We start from the raw sequence: 15,822 nt of genomic DNA, 5'->3' as shown, positions 1-15,822 counted from the left end.
AGTTGATATAATCTGAGTAACAGGCCACAACTCAGAGCCTCCTGAAAATCTCTAATCAATTGAGCATTAACCATTACTAGGTAAAAAAAAAAGAATGAAACTCAACCTTTGCTATTGTAGACCATTATGTGAAAATGCCAAACAAGTGTCCAATTTGTTTTGTGGTCAATGTTGTACAGCTGCTATGCCTAAAGGTGTAGTAGAGGTGAACACCACAGGTCAGTGTTTCCCATGAAATTATGGGCATACCTTACAGACCCATAATCAACCTTAATGAGGAGCCGTTTTCCATCATAAATATTACTTCCCAGATAAACAGAGCTGATCATACTTTATTTCATCCATAGAGGTTGATGAAAGCAGCGTCTCTCCCCAATTACTCGGCATATATATTCATTAAAGTTGCAGAAAATTCACGTGACCACATCGCATTCACGCTTTAAGTTAACTCAGGGAAAATACATGGATGCTGGAAGGAAGTTCAGCATATTGTGGCCCATTGCTAGAAACAAAAAACATGCACAAATAATTCATGCTTAAATTATGCTATTCTTTTGGAAACATGAAAGAGGGGAAACGAACACTAGCTAGTAAAATAACTTGAATTCCACATATTAATATAAAATAGGCAAAATATTAGCGATACATGTACGTATTGCATAATTTCCCATCAAATGGTGTGTAACAACGTCAACAAAATGCTGCGTCACCAAACGGAAACCGTCTGGCATCTGGACGTTGGAGCACTGATTGACATGGAAGCCAGTCTATTCCAACAGGGATGCATTTCACGACACGGGTGCACAACACCGCACATAGCCGTACCGTATCTGGTGCACATTGGCCTTTAGACTTCGGGAAATGCAATATTGTAAACCTCTTTATCATTTTAAACTCATGCAAACAAAAAAAGAAAAATATTATCAACTTCTGTCAATCATTTAATGTACAATTTAACAATACAAATGATCTGATTCCATATGAGGCTTTATTTTAGAATTTAAAAATGTGAAATTTAAAACTATGCTCAAAGCTACAGAGGAACATTCGTTTATGTAAAAAATGAAATTATAAAAAAAGATTGCCACCCATTGGCATATTTGTATGCAAAATATTTGGATTATCAAAAAACCGAAATTCCAACTAAATGATCACCAACAAACATGTAAATATAATACAGAGAGAATCCAATGCAAGCAGGTACTAGAATCCCTGAAGAATATCACAACTCTGTGAAATCCACCACATTGTTGATAGAAAAACAGATTGATAGACAACAGATTGATTTGGATAAAATGAAAAATTTGCTGTAAATGTACAAGTTATAGCAATTCCATCATTTGAGTAGAATACAAAAAAGATTGTTCCAGATACTTCTTCAGACCTTCATTCTGCTCATCATCTGTGGAGTGAAACAGAAATTATTAAAAACATCCAGAAAGTAGAGTGCAAATCGGTTGATCATTTCATGTTTAAGACAACCGGAAAAGAATATGACACCTCAGCAGGTTTTGAATATTTGAAAATTCAAGACCTTCAAACAGTTTCTCTTTACAGCAGACACATCTGGGCTCTGAAGTATTCAGAGTATTCAGTCCAAGGCATTTGGAGCATCTAGCCCTGAATTAGTTCACCGTCGTGAAGTGCTAATCGCCAGTTCATGAAAACTCAGTCACTTTACATACTCCTGTTTTAAAATCAGCAATTGTGACTTTTTAGTCCAGTCTATGATTCAAAAACACGAAAGAGTGTACAGATCAAGCATAAACTCGTGAACCCAGTATTTCGTTCTCACCTTGCGGGCACTGGAGGTCAGTAATTGGGAATTGGTCGTGCTTTTGGCACTGGTGCGCGGGGACTTGGCCGTGCTTTTGGCACTGGTGCGCGGGGACCTCCTCTGTCCTTTGGCCGCCGCCGCCGCCCCCCCCTGAGGCAATGCCCTGGTGTTGCCCCGTCTTGCCACGGCAACTCCAACTTCGGCCGCGCGGTTACCAGGGGACCGGCCAGAGGCTCGCTGGGCGGGAGACGTCTTCGGCCCCTTGCCGGGGGACTTGCGCGTGGAGCTGCGTAGTCTGTTCAACCCCTTCTGTAGATAGCTGTTCTTCTTCGGGGTGTTTTCGATGGTGAACACCATGGACTCCCTCCTTTGGACCTGGGACACAGAGAGCAGGACACGGACGGACAAAGTTATTGTAGAGCGCATCCCTGGAGCAAAGGAATGCATATCTTATATACTCAGGCTATAAGTATGCAAGACCAAGGTTTGCCATGATGAACCCACACTTTAAGGTACATACCAAGAGAAGCATTGTCATATTTCAATAAAACATTTCTGATTTAATTTGGGCTCGTCTTTCCAGGATGCTATGGTGTGTGTGCGTGCGTGCCTTTCCAGAGGCTGCAGGTAGAGGCAAAGTGTGTGAGTGAGACTTACCGGGCTGAGGGCCGTGCGTATTTGTGTGCTTGAGGAGGTCATGTGGCTGTTTTTGTATTTTGGAGTAAGAGGGCGGGGGAAGCAGCTGGCCTTCGCCTGAAAACAGATAGAAATAAGAATAGTTCTACACACTAAAGCTGTAGCGACGCGTCGATGACGTCGACGCGTCGACGTCAAAAATTCGTCGACGTCAAATTTCTCCGTAGACGATTTTCGACGGAGAAATGGACGAAAGTCACAATAAAGGAAAATGTCCGCGCACGAAATCATCAAAGGTATGGAAATACTTAGTAGTTAAGTCCTAAACGGAAAGGTGTTGTGATTTGCACTCTTTGCCAAATGGAGTTGGCATATCACAAGAGCACGACAGCAATGTTGGAGCATCTCAAACGAGAAAGTATCTCGTGCGCACGAGAAAGTATCTCATGAGCATCAGGTCTAATGTGTCCCCAGTGCAATTCACAAAACCGACACGCACCTCGGGAGAGAGCGGGTACTTTTGCAGTGAGGAGGAGTGGGTGCGTGCTGGGAGCTGGCCCGGCAACAGGGAGTGGCGGTGGGCACGAGTGCCAGCGGTGTCCGTCTGCCCCACCATGTAGGACAGGCGGTGGGAGGAGAGGGAGTCCAGCATCTGGTCGGGCATCAAGGTGGCCCGGCGGATGGTGTCGGTGGGGTCGCCCATGCGCAGGTCGTCGTCCGTGATGACGAACTCAGGTCCAATGCTTGGCTGAAGGATTACACGGAGGGAAAAGGGTTAGCCAAATAGGCTTCCATTACAACACTCTCGGATTCTAGGTCATTTTCCCCATTATAGTGCAATGATCGACCAGCTTAATGTGAAATTATGGTTTATGGTTGCGGTTGGGACAAACCCTGGATTCTAGCGGGTAGCTGCTCTTGAGGTGGGGAAGGCAGGCCTTGTTCCTGGACTGGAGCTCAGCGATCCTCATCCAATCATCTGGCCCGTTTTCAGGCTCGTTCTCAGCTCCCACACAGAATGTACTTGTGCCTGGAAACACGCACACAAATGAATAAACTTCCAAGAACCATGAACATGGACTTTTACTACTCCAACATTTATCAAATACCCAAAAACTTGCATTTATAAAATATGCAAACCCGACCAACCCCGACCATGAAGTAACCCGAGGATGTAAATATAGGAATAACTCACTGCGTGTCGGCGCAGTGTTGCTGCTGGTGCTCCGCCTGTAGCCGGGCAGGCTCATCAGCTGGTCACTGCTGGCGGCCGTCCTGCCGGACAGCTCCATGGAGACAGGCCTGGCTGCGTGGCTGTTGGAGAGATTGGGGTGGGAGCGGGCGGAGGCCAGGCTGTAGAAGGTGTCTTCGTCCTCACCGTGGTGGTCGTGGTCAGACCCTCCACGTCTGGGCGTTTTCTGTGGACGGGACAAGGGGTCAACATTGATGTGAGGCAAGAACACTACGGAGGGGACCTTTTGAGTATGGTTATAGCCAGGGTTCTAAATTAACACCCGCCTACCAGCCAAATGCGGGTTAAAAAATAATTTTGGTGGTTGTTAATTAAAACAAATGGGCTGTAAAGGACCATGAGAGTGCCCGGAGTCATCAGGAGAGCTTCGGGATTAAATCCGCCAAAACAGGTCGTATTGAAGAGAGTTCAGAGAGTGCTGAAGAAATGTGATGCGGTAGAGCTCTGAAATCATCAAAATGAAAATAAAGGATTTCTTTGTTGTATGCAGGTACTTGGATTGTGTTAATAAAATCCAAAATGTAAAAAAAAATTCATTCAGCGGCAATCATCTCTTATTTTCACTGGAAAAAATTTGGCTAGTGGAAGTTCTGATTGGCTGGTAATCAAAAAAGCTCATTTAGAACCCTGGTTATAGCCACCTAGTGCTTGACTTTGAGTAAAGGTGCGTTCACTTGAGGCGCGCTGCGACACCGTTCCCCGTCGCCAAGTCTGGCGTTGTGTTCTCAAACCACACATAAGATCGACTAGTTTTAAACATTGCTTTTCGACAGAACCTGAAATCTATTGGTTGCGTCATTCCGCACGCCGGGGTCAAAGTTTTAAACGTAAAGCAAGTCTCCATCGCGAGAAAGTGAAAGAAACGATGGAGTGAGTCGCATTCAACACATCTCATGTGATCGCACCTTCCTTCTGCTGATCAAGTTCCCCTAAGTATATTAGCGCTCATCAATCTTTTTTGTGACCTAGAAGCCATCATGTCATGAGCCAATCAGCTGTGGCTATTGACCATCCTTTTTAGGAAAGTCATGTCCAATCTCGAGGGCTTAAACACGATTGGGCCCTCCATGCACCGTCTATTCACCTAGTGTTTGTCCACCTAAAACAAATTACAAATTAATAAATGGTGCTCCCACACCAAACTGCGTGCATGTTTTAACAAAAGGCAACACATTAGTAGGGAATAAAACGGCTGGGTGATGTTATTTGTGCTTTGTGAGTTTCCCCTCCACCTTGCTCATCGTGATGTTGATAACCTGGGTGGTCCGGCGGCGTTTGACCGAGGAGGACAGGTTCTTCAGGGTGGAATCTGGGAGCTCAGCCAAGGATGTAAGGCTGTTGTCCATATGGCGCTTTGTCCTTTGAGCCAGAGAAATACATTAACATCAAGATCTCCACGCATGCAAAAAAATATTAGTCTCATGTCCGAACCAATTTCAGGCACATATATAGCTCATAGAAACAACTGATACATCTTGACTCTGGTACAGATCAAACAATGTTTCACATAAATCCTGAATTAATATGAATCCCGGATAACTCATAATATTTACCGTACCATTAAAAAAAGAAAAGAAAAAGGTAACAAAGGACCTGGTAGTTTGTGCGGCCCACCTGTTTGTCTGCTTGTTGTTCATGGGTGTGAAGTAAAGGCTTTCCAGAGAATCGGCGCTCAGGGAACACCGCTTGCCAGCGAGGCGCTCCGAGCTTCTAACCATCGGAGTGCTGGACTCCCCCGGAGCGGAGGGTCTCCTTCAAAAAGAGAGTGACGGTATTTAGTGAGAGAAGAGGTCGACCTGTACAGCTAGTTGGTGGATCCAACTTTAACCGGAACCCGGAGCGAGATTGACCTTCTGTTGATCTCTCGGAGGTGTTTTACCTTGTGGTGCTCAGAGAGTCCTCCAGAGTGTCGTCTCCCTGGCTGTCAAAGCTGTCGTGTTTCTCCTTTAGCTCACGAGTCTGGATCTTCCAGTTTTCCTCAGTTTCTGTGAAGTAAAAGTCCTGGAGCCTTCCTCCGTCCCTCCGCATCTTGTTATGCTCCCGCAGTTGGCCATCGGCAAAAGCCAGCTGATACAAAGATGAGAAAATATAAAGTAATGCATCAAAGAATATCGTGCAATCATTTTAAACAAGCAAGGCTGGTACTTCTTAAAACCATTGCATTAAAAGGTGAATGGCACTCAATGTATGTAAAGTCAATGGATGACAGTCATAGAAATCCCATTGCGGTCATGTTGCTTTTTATATTGACATTTGCTGTCTATTGGATGCTTGCTGGACAAATGGCTCCAGAAACACTTCCAGAGTAGTATTACAAGAATTACCAGTAAGCAATGTATTGCTCGCTTTTACACAGGAATAATGTACTTTGAACTATGATCTTATCAATGTGTACAATTAATTAGTGTTCAGTGCTAGCAATTAATATTGAATAATGACAAAGTACTGTGCAGAAAAACAAATAACAGCATTTTTAGTCCACGTATTGCCCCAATTCAAATTCTGTTTGTTCACACACTGAAATCCTTATTCCAAAATGGTACCAACCTGTGCTTCCAAACTGGTGACTCGGCTTAAGAGATTCTTCTCATTTGATTTGACGGTTTCAAAGTCGAGCTGGAGCAGCTTAAACTCAGTGCCAATTTTCTCTTTAACATCCAAGGAGCGCTGCATTTCTGCCACCTGCTCCTGACTCTCCTGGAGAAGCTGCTTTTTTGCTTTGTAGTGATTCATGGCATTCTCCATCTTGACGCATAACATGATTGATATAAAAAAAAGTTTAGATTTCCAAGCTATAGTACAACACATAATTAAAGAAGAACAAAGCACAAAAAATATATAAATTATTGCACATACCTGAGTTTTGTAGTGTTTTGCCGCATCACTTGCCGTTTGAATGTCCTTCTCTGCCTTTTTCATTGAGAAGGAGTGACTATCAATTTGGTTAGTTAAAACTTCGATCTTCTGTTGTAGAACAGCAGTTTGCTCTGAGCCATTTTGCCCAAGTAAGGTTTGCTGTTCCTCTTTCAATTTGATCTCCTGTTTCAACATCTCAACCTCGACCTCAGAAGCAGACACTTGTTTCTGAAGGAGATCTTTCTGATGAGCACTCTCTTGCTCTTGCTGGGTGAGCAGAGTTTCCCGATCTTGTAACTTTTCTTGAGCATTTCTGAGAGAGTTGGTCACACAGGTCACTTGACTCATCAGACTGTTGATCTCCTGCTGCAACTCTTCAGAATTTGTGGAGGTCTCCTTCTTCACCTCAGTCACCTGTTGCTCTTTCAGAAGGATTTCCTGCTTGAGTAGAGCCTTCTCCTCTTCACAGACCTCCATCGTTGTTTTAAGTTGATCCCTCTCCTGCCTCAGGTTTGTTAGCACGTCTTCCTTGGCTTCAACCTCCTCTGACACCATTTTAAGAGATTCTTTAGTGTTGTCCATCTCAAGAGTTAGATGTTGTATCTGATTGGCAAGGTTCTCTGATTGATTGGAACTCTCGGTCCTAATCTCATTAAGAAGTGTCTCCTTTGTTTGGATCTCTTCCTTCAGCAGTCTGATGTTTTCCTCAGATACAAGGTTCAGATGCTGAAGTGCATCCATCTGTTGAGTGCTTTCTAGCTCCTGCTTACTCAACTGATGTCTCCGACCTAGCACCTCCTCCTCAGTCTGCTTCAGTGAGGAGGACAGGCTCACCACTTGGCTATTTAAACCTTGGATCTGCTGCTGTAGCAATGCAGATTGCTCAGAGCCATTTAGCCCGAGTAAAGTTAACTGTTCCTCTTTGGTTTTAATCTCCTGTTTCATCTTCTCAACATCCTCCTCGCAGGCAGAAACTTGCTTCCTTAGAAGCTCTTTCTGATGAGCACTCTCTTGCTCTTGCTTGGTGAGCAGATTCTCACGATTCTGTAACTTCTCTTCAGCCTTCCTGAGAGAGTCGGTCACACCGGTCACTTGACTCATCAGACTGTTGATCTCCTGCTGCAACTCTTCAGAATTTGTGGAGGTCTCCTTCTTCACCTCAGTCACCTGTTGCTCTTTCAGAAGGATTTCCTGCTTGAGTAGAGCCTTCTCCTCTTCACAGACCTCCATCGTTGTTTTAAGTTGATCCCTCTCCTGCCTCAGGTTTGTTAGCACGTCTTCCTTGGCTTCAACCTCCTCCGACGCCATTTTAAGAGATTCTTTAGTGTTGTCCATCTCAAGAGTTAGATGTTGTATCTGATTGGCCAGGTTCTCTGATTGATTGGAACTCTCAGTCCTAATCTCATTAAGAAGTGTCTCCTTTGTTTGGATCTCTTCCTTCAGCAGTCTGATGTTTTCCTCAGATACAAGGTTCAGATGCTGAAGTGCATCCATCTGTTGAGTGCTTTCTAGCTCCTGCTTACTCAACTGATGTTTCTGACCTAGCACCTCCTCCTCAGTCTGCTTCAGTGAGGAGGACAGGCTCACCACTTGGCTATTTAAACCTTGGATCTGCTGCTGTAGCAATGCAGATTGCTCAGAGCCATTTAGCCCGAGTAAAGTTAACTGTTCCTCTTTGGTTTTAATCTCCTGTTTCATCTTCTCAACATCCTCCTCGCAGGCAGAAACTTGCTTCCTTAGAAGCTCTTTCTGATGGGCACTCTCTTGCTCTTGCATGGTGAGCAGATTCTCACGATTCTGTAACTTCTCTTCAGCCTTCCTGAGAGAGTCGGTCACACCGGTCACTTGACTCATCAGACTGTTGATCTCCTGCTGCAACTCTTCAGAATTTGCGGAGGTTTCCTTCTTCACCTCAGTCAGATGTTGCTCTTTCAGAAGGATTTCCTGCTTGAGTAGAGCCTTCTCCTCTTCACAGACCTCCATCGTTGTTTTAAGTTGATCCCTCTCCTGCCTCAGGTTTGTTAGCACGTCTTCCTTGGCTTCAACCTCCTCTGACGCCATTTTAAGAGATTCTTTAGTGTTGTCCATCTCAAGAGTTAGATGTTGTATCTGATTGGCAAGGTTCTCTGATTGCTTTGAGCTCTCTGTCCTAAGTTCATTATGAAGTGTCTCCTTTGCTTGGATCTCTTCCTTCAGCAGTCTGATGTTTTCCTCAGATACAAGGTTCAGCCGCTGAAATGCATCCATCTGTTGAGTGCTTTCTAGCTCCTGCTTACTCAACTGATGTTTCTGACCTAGAACCTCCTCCTCAGTCTGCTTCAGTGAGGAGGACAGGCTCACCACTTGGCTATTTAAACCTTGGATCTGCTGCTGTAGCAATGCAGATTGCTCAGAGCCATTTAACCCGAGTAAGGTTAACTGTTCCTCTTTTGTTTTGATCTCCTGTTTCAACATCTCAACCTCAACCTCAGAAGCAGACACTTGTTTCTGAAGGAGATCTTTCTGATGAGCACCCTCCTGCTCTTGCTGGGTGAGCAGAGTCTCACGATCCTGTAACTTCTCTTCAGCCTTCCTGAGAGAGTCGGTCACACCGGTCACTTGACTCATCAGACTGTTGATATTCTGCTGCAACTCTTCAGAATTTGCGGAGGTCTCCTTCTTCACCTCAGTCAGCTGTTGCTCTTTCAGAAGGATTTCCTGCTTGAGTAGAGCCTTCTCCTCTTCACAGACCTCCATCGTTGTTTTAAGTTGATCCCTCTCCTGCCTCAGGTTTGTTAGCACGTCTTCCTTGGCTTCAACCTCCTCTGATGCCATTTTAAGAGATTCTTTAGTGTTGTCCATCTCAAGAGTTAGATGTTGTATCTGATTGGCAAGGTTCTCTGATTGCTTTGAGCTCTCTGTCCTAAGTTCATTAAGATGTGTCTCCTTTGTTTGGATCTCTTGCTTCAGCAGTCTGATGTTTTCCTCAGATACAAGGTTCAGCCGCTGAAATGCATCCATCTGTTGAGTGCTTTCTAGCTCCTGCTTACTCAACTGATGTTTCTGACCTAATACCTCATCCTCAGTCTGCTTCAGTGAGGAGGAGAGGCTCTCCACTTGGCTATTTAAACCTTGGATCTGCTGCTGTAGCAATGCAGATTGCTCAGAGCCATTAAGCCCGAGTAAGGTTAACTGTTCCTCTTTTATTTTGATCTCCTGTTTCATCTTCTCAACCTCCTCCTCGCAGGCAGAAACTTGCTTCCTTAGAAGCTCTTTCTGACGAGCACTCTCCTGCTCTTGCTGGGTGAGCAGAGTCTCCCGATCCTGTAACTTCTCTTCAGCCTTCCTGAGAGAGTTGGTCACACCGGTCACTTGACTCATCAGACTGTTGATCTCCTGCTGCAACTCTTCAGAATTTGCAGAGGTCTCCTTCTTCACCTCAGCCAGCTGTTGCTCTTTCAGAAGGATTTCCTGCTTGAGTAGAGCCTTCTCCTCTTCACAGACCTCCATCGTTGTTTTAAGTTGATCCCTCTCCTGCCTCAGGTTTGTTAGCACGTCTTCCTTGGCTTCAACCTCCTCCGACGCCATTTTAAGAGATTCTTTAGTGTTGTCCATCTCAAGAATTAGATGTTGTATCTGATTGGCCAGGTTCTCTGATTGCTTGGAGCTCTCTGTCCTAATCTCATTAAGAAGTGTCTCCTTTGTTTGGATCTCTTCTTTCAGCAGTCTGATGTTTTCCTCAGATACAAGGTTCAGCCGTTGAAGTGCCTCCATCTGTTGAGTGCTTTCCAGCTCCTGCTTACTCAACTGATGTTTCTGACCTAGAACCTCCTCCTCAGTCTGCTTCAGTGAGGAGGACAGGCTCTCCACTTGGCTATTTAAACCTTGGATCTGCTCCTGTAGTAAGGCAGATTGCTCAGAGCCATTTCGCCCAAGTAAGGTTAGCTGTTCCTCTTTGGTTTTAATCTCCCGTTTCATCTTCTCTAACTCCTCCTCACAGGCAGACACTTGTTTCTGAAGGAGATCTTTCTGATGAGCACTCTCCTGCTCTTGCTGGGTGAGCAGAGTCTCCCGATCCTGTAACTTCTCTTCAGCCTTCCTTAGAGAGTTGGTCACACCGGTCACTTGACTCATCAGACTGTTGATCGCCTGCTGCAACTCTTCGGAATGCGCTGAGGTCTCCTTCTTTACCTCGGTCATGTGTTGCTCTTTTTGGATGATCTCATGAACTAATCTCTCAATTTCCTCTTCAGAGGCAAACATCTGTTTTTGCAGTTCTTCCAGTTGATGTGCATGCTCTTGTTGGTGCAGATTGCACATGTCTTGTTGAGTTTTAAGATCCTGTTTGGCATTACTTAGAGTAGTGGTTATGGTTTTTAGTTGGCCCTCCAAACCATGCATTTTTCCGTTAAGAATGTCTGTTTGTTGAGAGCTCTCCATCTGCAAGTTAGCTAACATGTCTTCTTTGGCCTGAATAGTCTCCTTAGCCAATTTAACGTCTGCCTGAAGAGCAACTTCTTCGACCCACAAACCATGTACTTCTTCCTGAAACATTGTTATCTTATTTTGCAGAGTCTCTTGGATCTTCAGGCTGTCAAGTTGTTGTTTTGCCAACAGGTCTTCCTGAGTCTGCAAATACTCCTCTGCTTTCTTTAGCGAGGAGGTTAGCGTCTCCACCTCGTTCCTCAATGTCTGAATCTCCTGATTTAGCAGTTCTACCTTTTCAGCTCGGACCTTCAGTAATTCTATCAACTCCTGTTTTTGTTGGATCTCCCCCTTCAGTCGGCCCATCTCATCCTGGTAAAATGTCTTCTGCTGTTCAAGAGCCGTGTCATGTCTTGTGTTTTCCTGTAGCATCTGCTCTTCTTTGAGTTTAGCATCTTCTTCGCTCTCCTTAAGTAGGGCACCTATACTATCAACTTGAAGCTGGAGATTGTTCTTTTCCTGTTGTAGAATGTGTCTTTGGTCAGCAATTTCCTTCTGCGTTTGGTCAAGAAGTACCTGTTTATCTTGCATCTCTTTTTCACTTTTTGCCATCTGCTGCTTAAGAAGCTCTTTATGCAGAGTGATGTCCTCTTGATATTGTGCTAGCATGACTTCTTTAGCCTGAACCACCTGTTTAGCCTCTCTAAGAGAGCCTGTTGTAATCTCCAACTGATCTTTTAGATCTGTGATTTCATTCTCCAGTTCTGCCCTCTGTTGCAAGAAAGAATAATTGGTTAACAACTAGCCTTCCTATAAAAATAATCATGGACTTTTATCTTTAGCAGTTGAGTAAATATAATAGGTGGAATTTAACAAATGACAATACTCAAAATATCCATAGTAGCATCTCCCCTGACCTGCATGACTGGACCCATGTTCTCTCCTTTCTCTTCTTGTCTGATTCGGCTCAGCTCCTCCTCCAGAGACGAGATCTTGCCTTGAAGGATCTCAATTTGTTCATACTGGAAGTCCTATGAACAAAAGAAGGATGCTAGAATAAAGAAGCATACAAAATATTGAATTTGCACTAGAGCATGACGGAGCAATCAATTATTTTACAAACAATAACATAAAATTATAGAGATAAAATAACTTCAATTTCTAAATATATAAATGCAATTTCAGCATGGAGGGCTTTTAACGTATTGGTAGTCTGACACATCTACTAGCGCTGACCTTTTGGGCAGTGGCTTGGCTCAGTTCGGCCTGTAGGTGGCAGTTTTTGCTCTGCAGCTCCTTCTCAACAGTAGCCTGGTTCTCCAACAGCCCCTCCAATTCAGCCTCACAGGTTGCCAGTTTTAAACGTATCTCTCGCACCTGACAACAGAGGCACATTTGACAATCTTAAAACGAGGCTTCCAGCCCAATATTTTACATTGTGATGCAAATTGCTCAAGATGTCTGCAAAAAACTGCAGATTGTTAGCACATCATAACATACATTTGGCTAAGCACAGCAGGGTGAGTTTCAAAATGTGTTTAATAGTTGTGCAGTTGTCTATGGAAGTCTACTACCATAACAACTGTTATAACTATTTGCAGCTTAAACCAAAGCAACTGCAAGCAATATTTTCGGGGGGGAATTATATATTAATAAACAATTCAATTGTAAAAAACTGTTTAGTACAAAGTATGATTACCTGGACAGAGAGATTTCCATTCTCTTCTGTAAGCTGGTCTACTTTACGTTCCATATGGATGGTGTCAGACTTCAAATCATGGCTTTGCTTTGCCAACTCATGAAGACGTCTTTGCAACCTAAAAACATACCCATTATGTTCTAGTTAGCACACACATAAAAACATTGACATTTAGTCAAGATTAGGATGTACTCAGTATGCAAACATACCTTGGGTATTTTTTAATTGCATTAAAAAATATGTTCCCAAAGAAAGCTGTGCCATACAAGCTAAAGAATGTCCTGTGATCACAGCATGCCTTGACTTTTTGTATCATTTATCTTGTATCTTTCAGCTTTACGTAAATACCATCCAGGAATTAGTTGTTTATCGTTTATGAGAAATTTAAGCGCTTACGATTCGTTTTTGGTTTCCAGTTCATTTATTTGGTCGCTGACCACTTGGTCTTGCACATTTTGATTTTCCTTTATCTTGTCCAGTTGATACTTTAACTGGCTGATTTCGGTTTCTGTAGAAAAGAAAAACAACAAAGTTACCCTTGGGTAGAAAAGGCACAAAAGTAGAGAGATGGTGTTTACTGAACAGTTTTATATAAAACTCAGGAGGAATAATCCTCAAGATGCTGCGTGTCTATATTTGTAATGATGGATATTTTAGGTTTCTATCAATCATTCAGAGATTTTTTCACAAATATTTTCAAGTGGGGAGTGAGAGCAAATGTGTAGTTGCACTGGCTACTCAAGGAATTTTTAATTTTTTGAAATGTATTGCAGGGCTGATCAAAAGCGGTTTGTTACAAGGCAGCAGTAGTCATTTTCAATCCAAACACATACTTCAATTTACAGAATGTGTGACATTTAGCAGACGCTTTTATCAAGTGAGGCTCTCATGTCCCCCTGGACAAAGACAATAAATACACCCTGAAACTAATAAAATAAAACATTAAGATGGATAATTGTATACCTTTCTGTGCGATCTGGGTCATCAAGCTGCTCAACTCCCTCGTCAAGCCATCCTTGTATTCCCGCTCATGGATCATCTGTGTCTGCATCTTCCTCAATTTGAAACGAGGCGTGTTCATGACTTCTTGCAGGGGAGACCTGCTGCTACAAAAAAATAGATCAAATGGTAGCACAAAAGGAACAGTCAGTTAAAACACATTCAATATAGAACAGTGTGATGTGAGTGACGCAATGAATTACATTGTCATATACACTTCTCATATAAAAATATGCATAGAACAAGGCCATGGCAAGGAATACCTGGCGGCCGGGGTGGCCACAGTGTGCAGATCAACAAACTTGACTTTCTGGGAGCGATGGAATACAGGGGAGTCATCAGATATCAAGGAGCTGGACGATTGGGTTGAGGGGGAAGAAGAGTCTGATTCCCCGGTTTGAACAAAGTAAGGAAGAAATTTGTTAATGAAAACAGACAGGGGTGGCATTAAACTCACAATAACTCCAAGTGGTCTGACTTGTTAAGTCACATGGTCCGCTTGCTAGTATTCATCATAAATCATAACTCTGATTTAACTGAATATTTCTGATACGATGTACATCATATGTGACTTACATTTTCTCCCCAGATAGGCCTCAAGCCCATTGCTCAGGTAGACATAGTCATCTGTTACCAGAACAAAGCGCTCCGTGAGGCTTGCAATCTCACCCTAAAGCAAGGAAGAAATAAAATCAGACAGGAACCAGTTGATTTTCCCTACACTTTATCAGCAGCAGAACAAACAAATTATAAGAAAGATGGTCTCACCTCCACCTTCAACTCCATCTTGTTAAGAGTACTGCGGTTGTTCATCATGTCATAGTACACCAGCAATAAAAGCACCTGAAGGAGACAGCATGGATTATGTAGGTCAAAATTGTCACGCGTGAGTAATTTGGTGGTACACCTCTTGTCAATATTTACCTCAATATGTTTGAAATGGGGGTGCACAATATCGCCAACATCCCATTAAGGCTATTGCACACATGATCATGTTAGGAGAGACAATGTAATGAAGGCATGCATTGAGTTGCATGAAAAACGATACCTTTGATATTTCTACTGTCAGGTTATTGCCATTTGCAATGTGCCTTGAAAGAGTAGCTCCTGTGCCAGCACGTAACCTGCAGTCTCCTATCATGGTGGGAAAATAAGTAGTCACAGATCAAAAGTGACAGAAACACAAAAGAAAGAGTGGTGCAGATAAATGTAAACTAACCCTCCAGGAAGCGGGCAATTTGGTTAAACCGTTCCTCCACTGAAAGGTCCAAGGATAGACCCCGTTCATTTTTTCTTAGATAGAAAAAGGTAGAGAAAACAACATTATTTATTATATTGTTATTTGTTATGACGTCACTTGAGTGCATCTGGTTGAAACTGCAGAGAATTCAGAACGGAAGAGTACTTACAATGTATTGATTACTTTTAACAAGTAAGTCCCATCTTTCAAATCCTCGATATGAAGAGGCTGATCCGTCAACTCTAGGTTGTTCAACTGCGAAATGTGATAATATATTGAGTTATCTAAATATATGGGTAATTGTATCAGGTTATTTCAAACAATAAAAAAAAAATGATAAACAAACAACGTACCCAGGTTAACAGGGCTTCCACTCCCACGTTAGCCATTTTGGCTGATTGGGGACGTGTTCAACCTGGCAGTCCGAAACGTGTAAAGTCAATGTCCGATACGGTATGTGAAGCAAACAGTTAATCTTATATAGAAGGTTATTTTGAAATAAACAGGCCAAGAAAGCAGTCAATCTTTTCACGTCTAGATAGACAGTTCACTATTGTTAATGCTAACGTTAAATATTCTGCCACACAAGGAAAATCCTTAAATCTCCGTTTATAATATGTATCTATTCAGATAATGTTAAACGTACCTTACCTTATGGTGTGTTCTGGATGCCTCGGACACCTCGGAGATGTTCGTGTGTCAAAATGACCGGTGAAACCATGTACGCCTAAACAAAATTTAAAAGTGTTGAAGGCATTGAATAAACCAATCAGGTTGCTTAAAGCATTACACGTCATAGAAGCTCAACATACACTTCCGCCGTACAACTTTTTTTTGGTTTATAAAATGTTTTTCAGATTACCACTAAAATATCACGTTTATGTTTACAAATACAAAATAATAACATATATAAATACACATAGTGTTGTTCTTTACAGTTTATCTATTTTCATACAATT

General features: G+C 42.9%; 1 protein-coding gene across 3 annotated transcripts; it reads right to left on the bottom strand.

Annotated features, from left to right (window-relative positions):
• Positions 1-929: 929 nt before the first annotated feature.
• Positions 930-15,624, bottom strand: numa1 (nuclear mitotic apparatus protein 1). 3 transcript variants are annotated; one of them, XM_060075686.1, is made up of 24 exons: positions 15,515-15,624; positions 15,217-15,278; positions 15,033-15,118; positions 14,843-14,916; positions 14,672-14,757; positions 14,392-14,466; positions 14,200-14,293; positions 13,887-14,007; positions 13,588-13,730; positions 13,021-13,132; positions 12,625-12,742; positions 12,162-12,302; positions 11,843-11,956; positions 6,522-11,696; positions 6,213-6,410; positions 5,545-5,732; positions 5,280-5,417; positions 4,898-5,024; positions 3,609-3,831; positions 3,307-3,443; positions 2,913-3,161; positions 2,435-2,530; positions 1,796-2,152; positions 930-1,402 (listed from the first exon to the last, which is right to left on the bottom strand). In XM_060075686.1, the coding sequence occupies exons 2-24, from the start codon at positions 15,250-15,252 to the stop codon at positions 1,379-1,381; spliced, it is 8,112 nt and encodes a 2,703-aa protein (XP_059931669.1). In that variant the 5' UTR covers positions 15,253-15,278; positions 15,515-15,624; the 3' UTR covers positions 930-1,378. The 3 variants fall into 3 exon arrangements, with proteins under 3 accessions (XP_059931669.1, XP_059931671.1, XP_059931670.1); XM_060075688.1 differs by having other exon boundaries at positions 13,588-13,727; XM_060075687.1 differs by having other exon boundaries at positions 15,510-15,606.
• Between the last annotated feature and the right edge of the window lie 198 nt (positions 15,625-15,822).

This window comes from Gadus macrocephalus, chromosome 16, assembly GCF_031168955.1.
Source record: "Gadus macrocephalus chromosome 16, ASM3116895v1".
NCBI lineage: Eukaryota > Metazoa > Chordata > Actinopteri > Gadiformes > Gadidae > Gadus > Gadus macrocephalus.
Note: the sequence above shows the minus strand (reverse complement) of the source record. Positions and strands in the feature narration are given on the sequence as shown.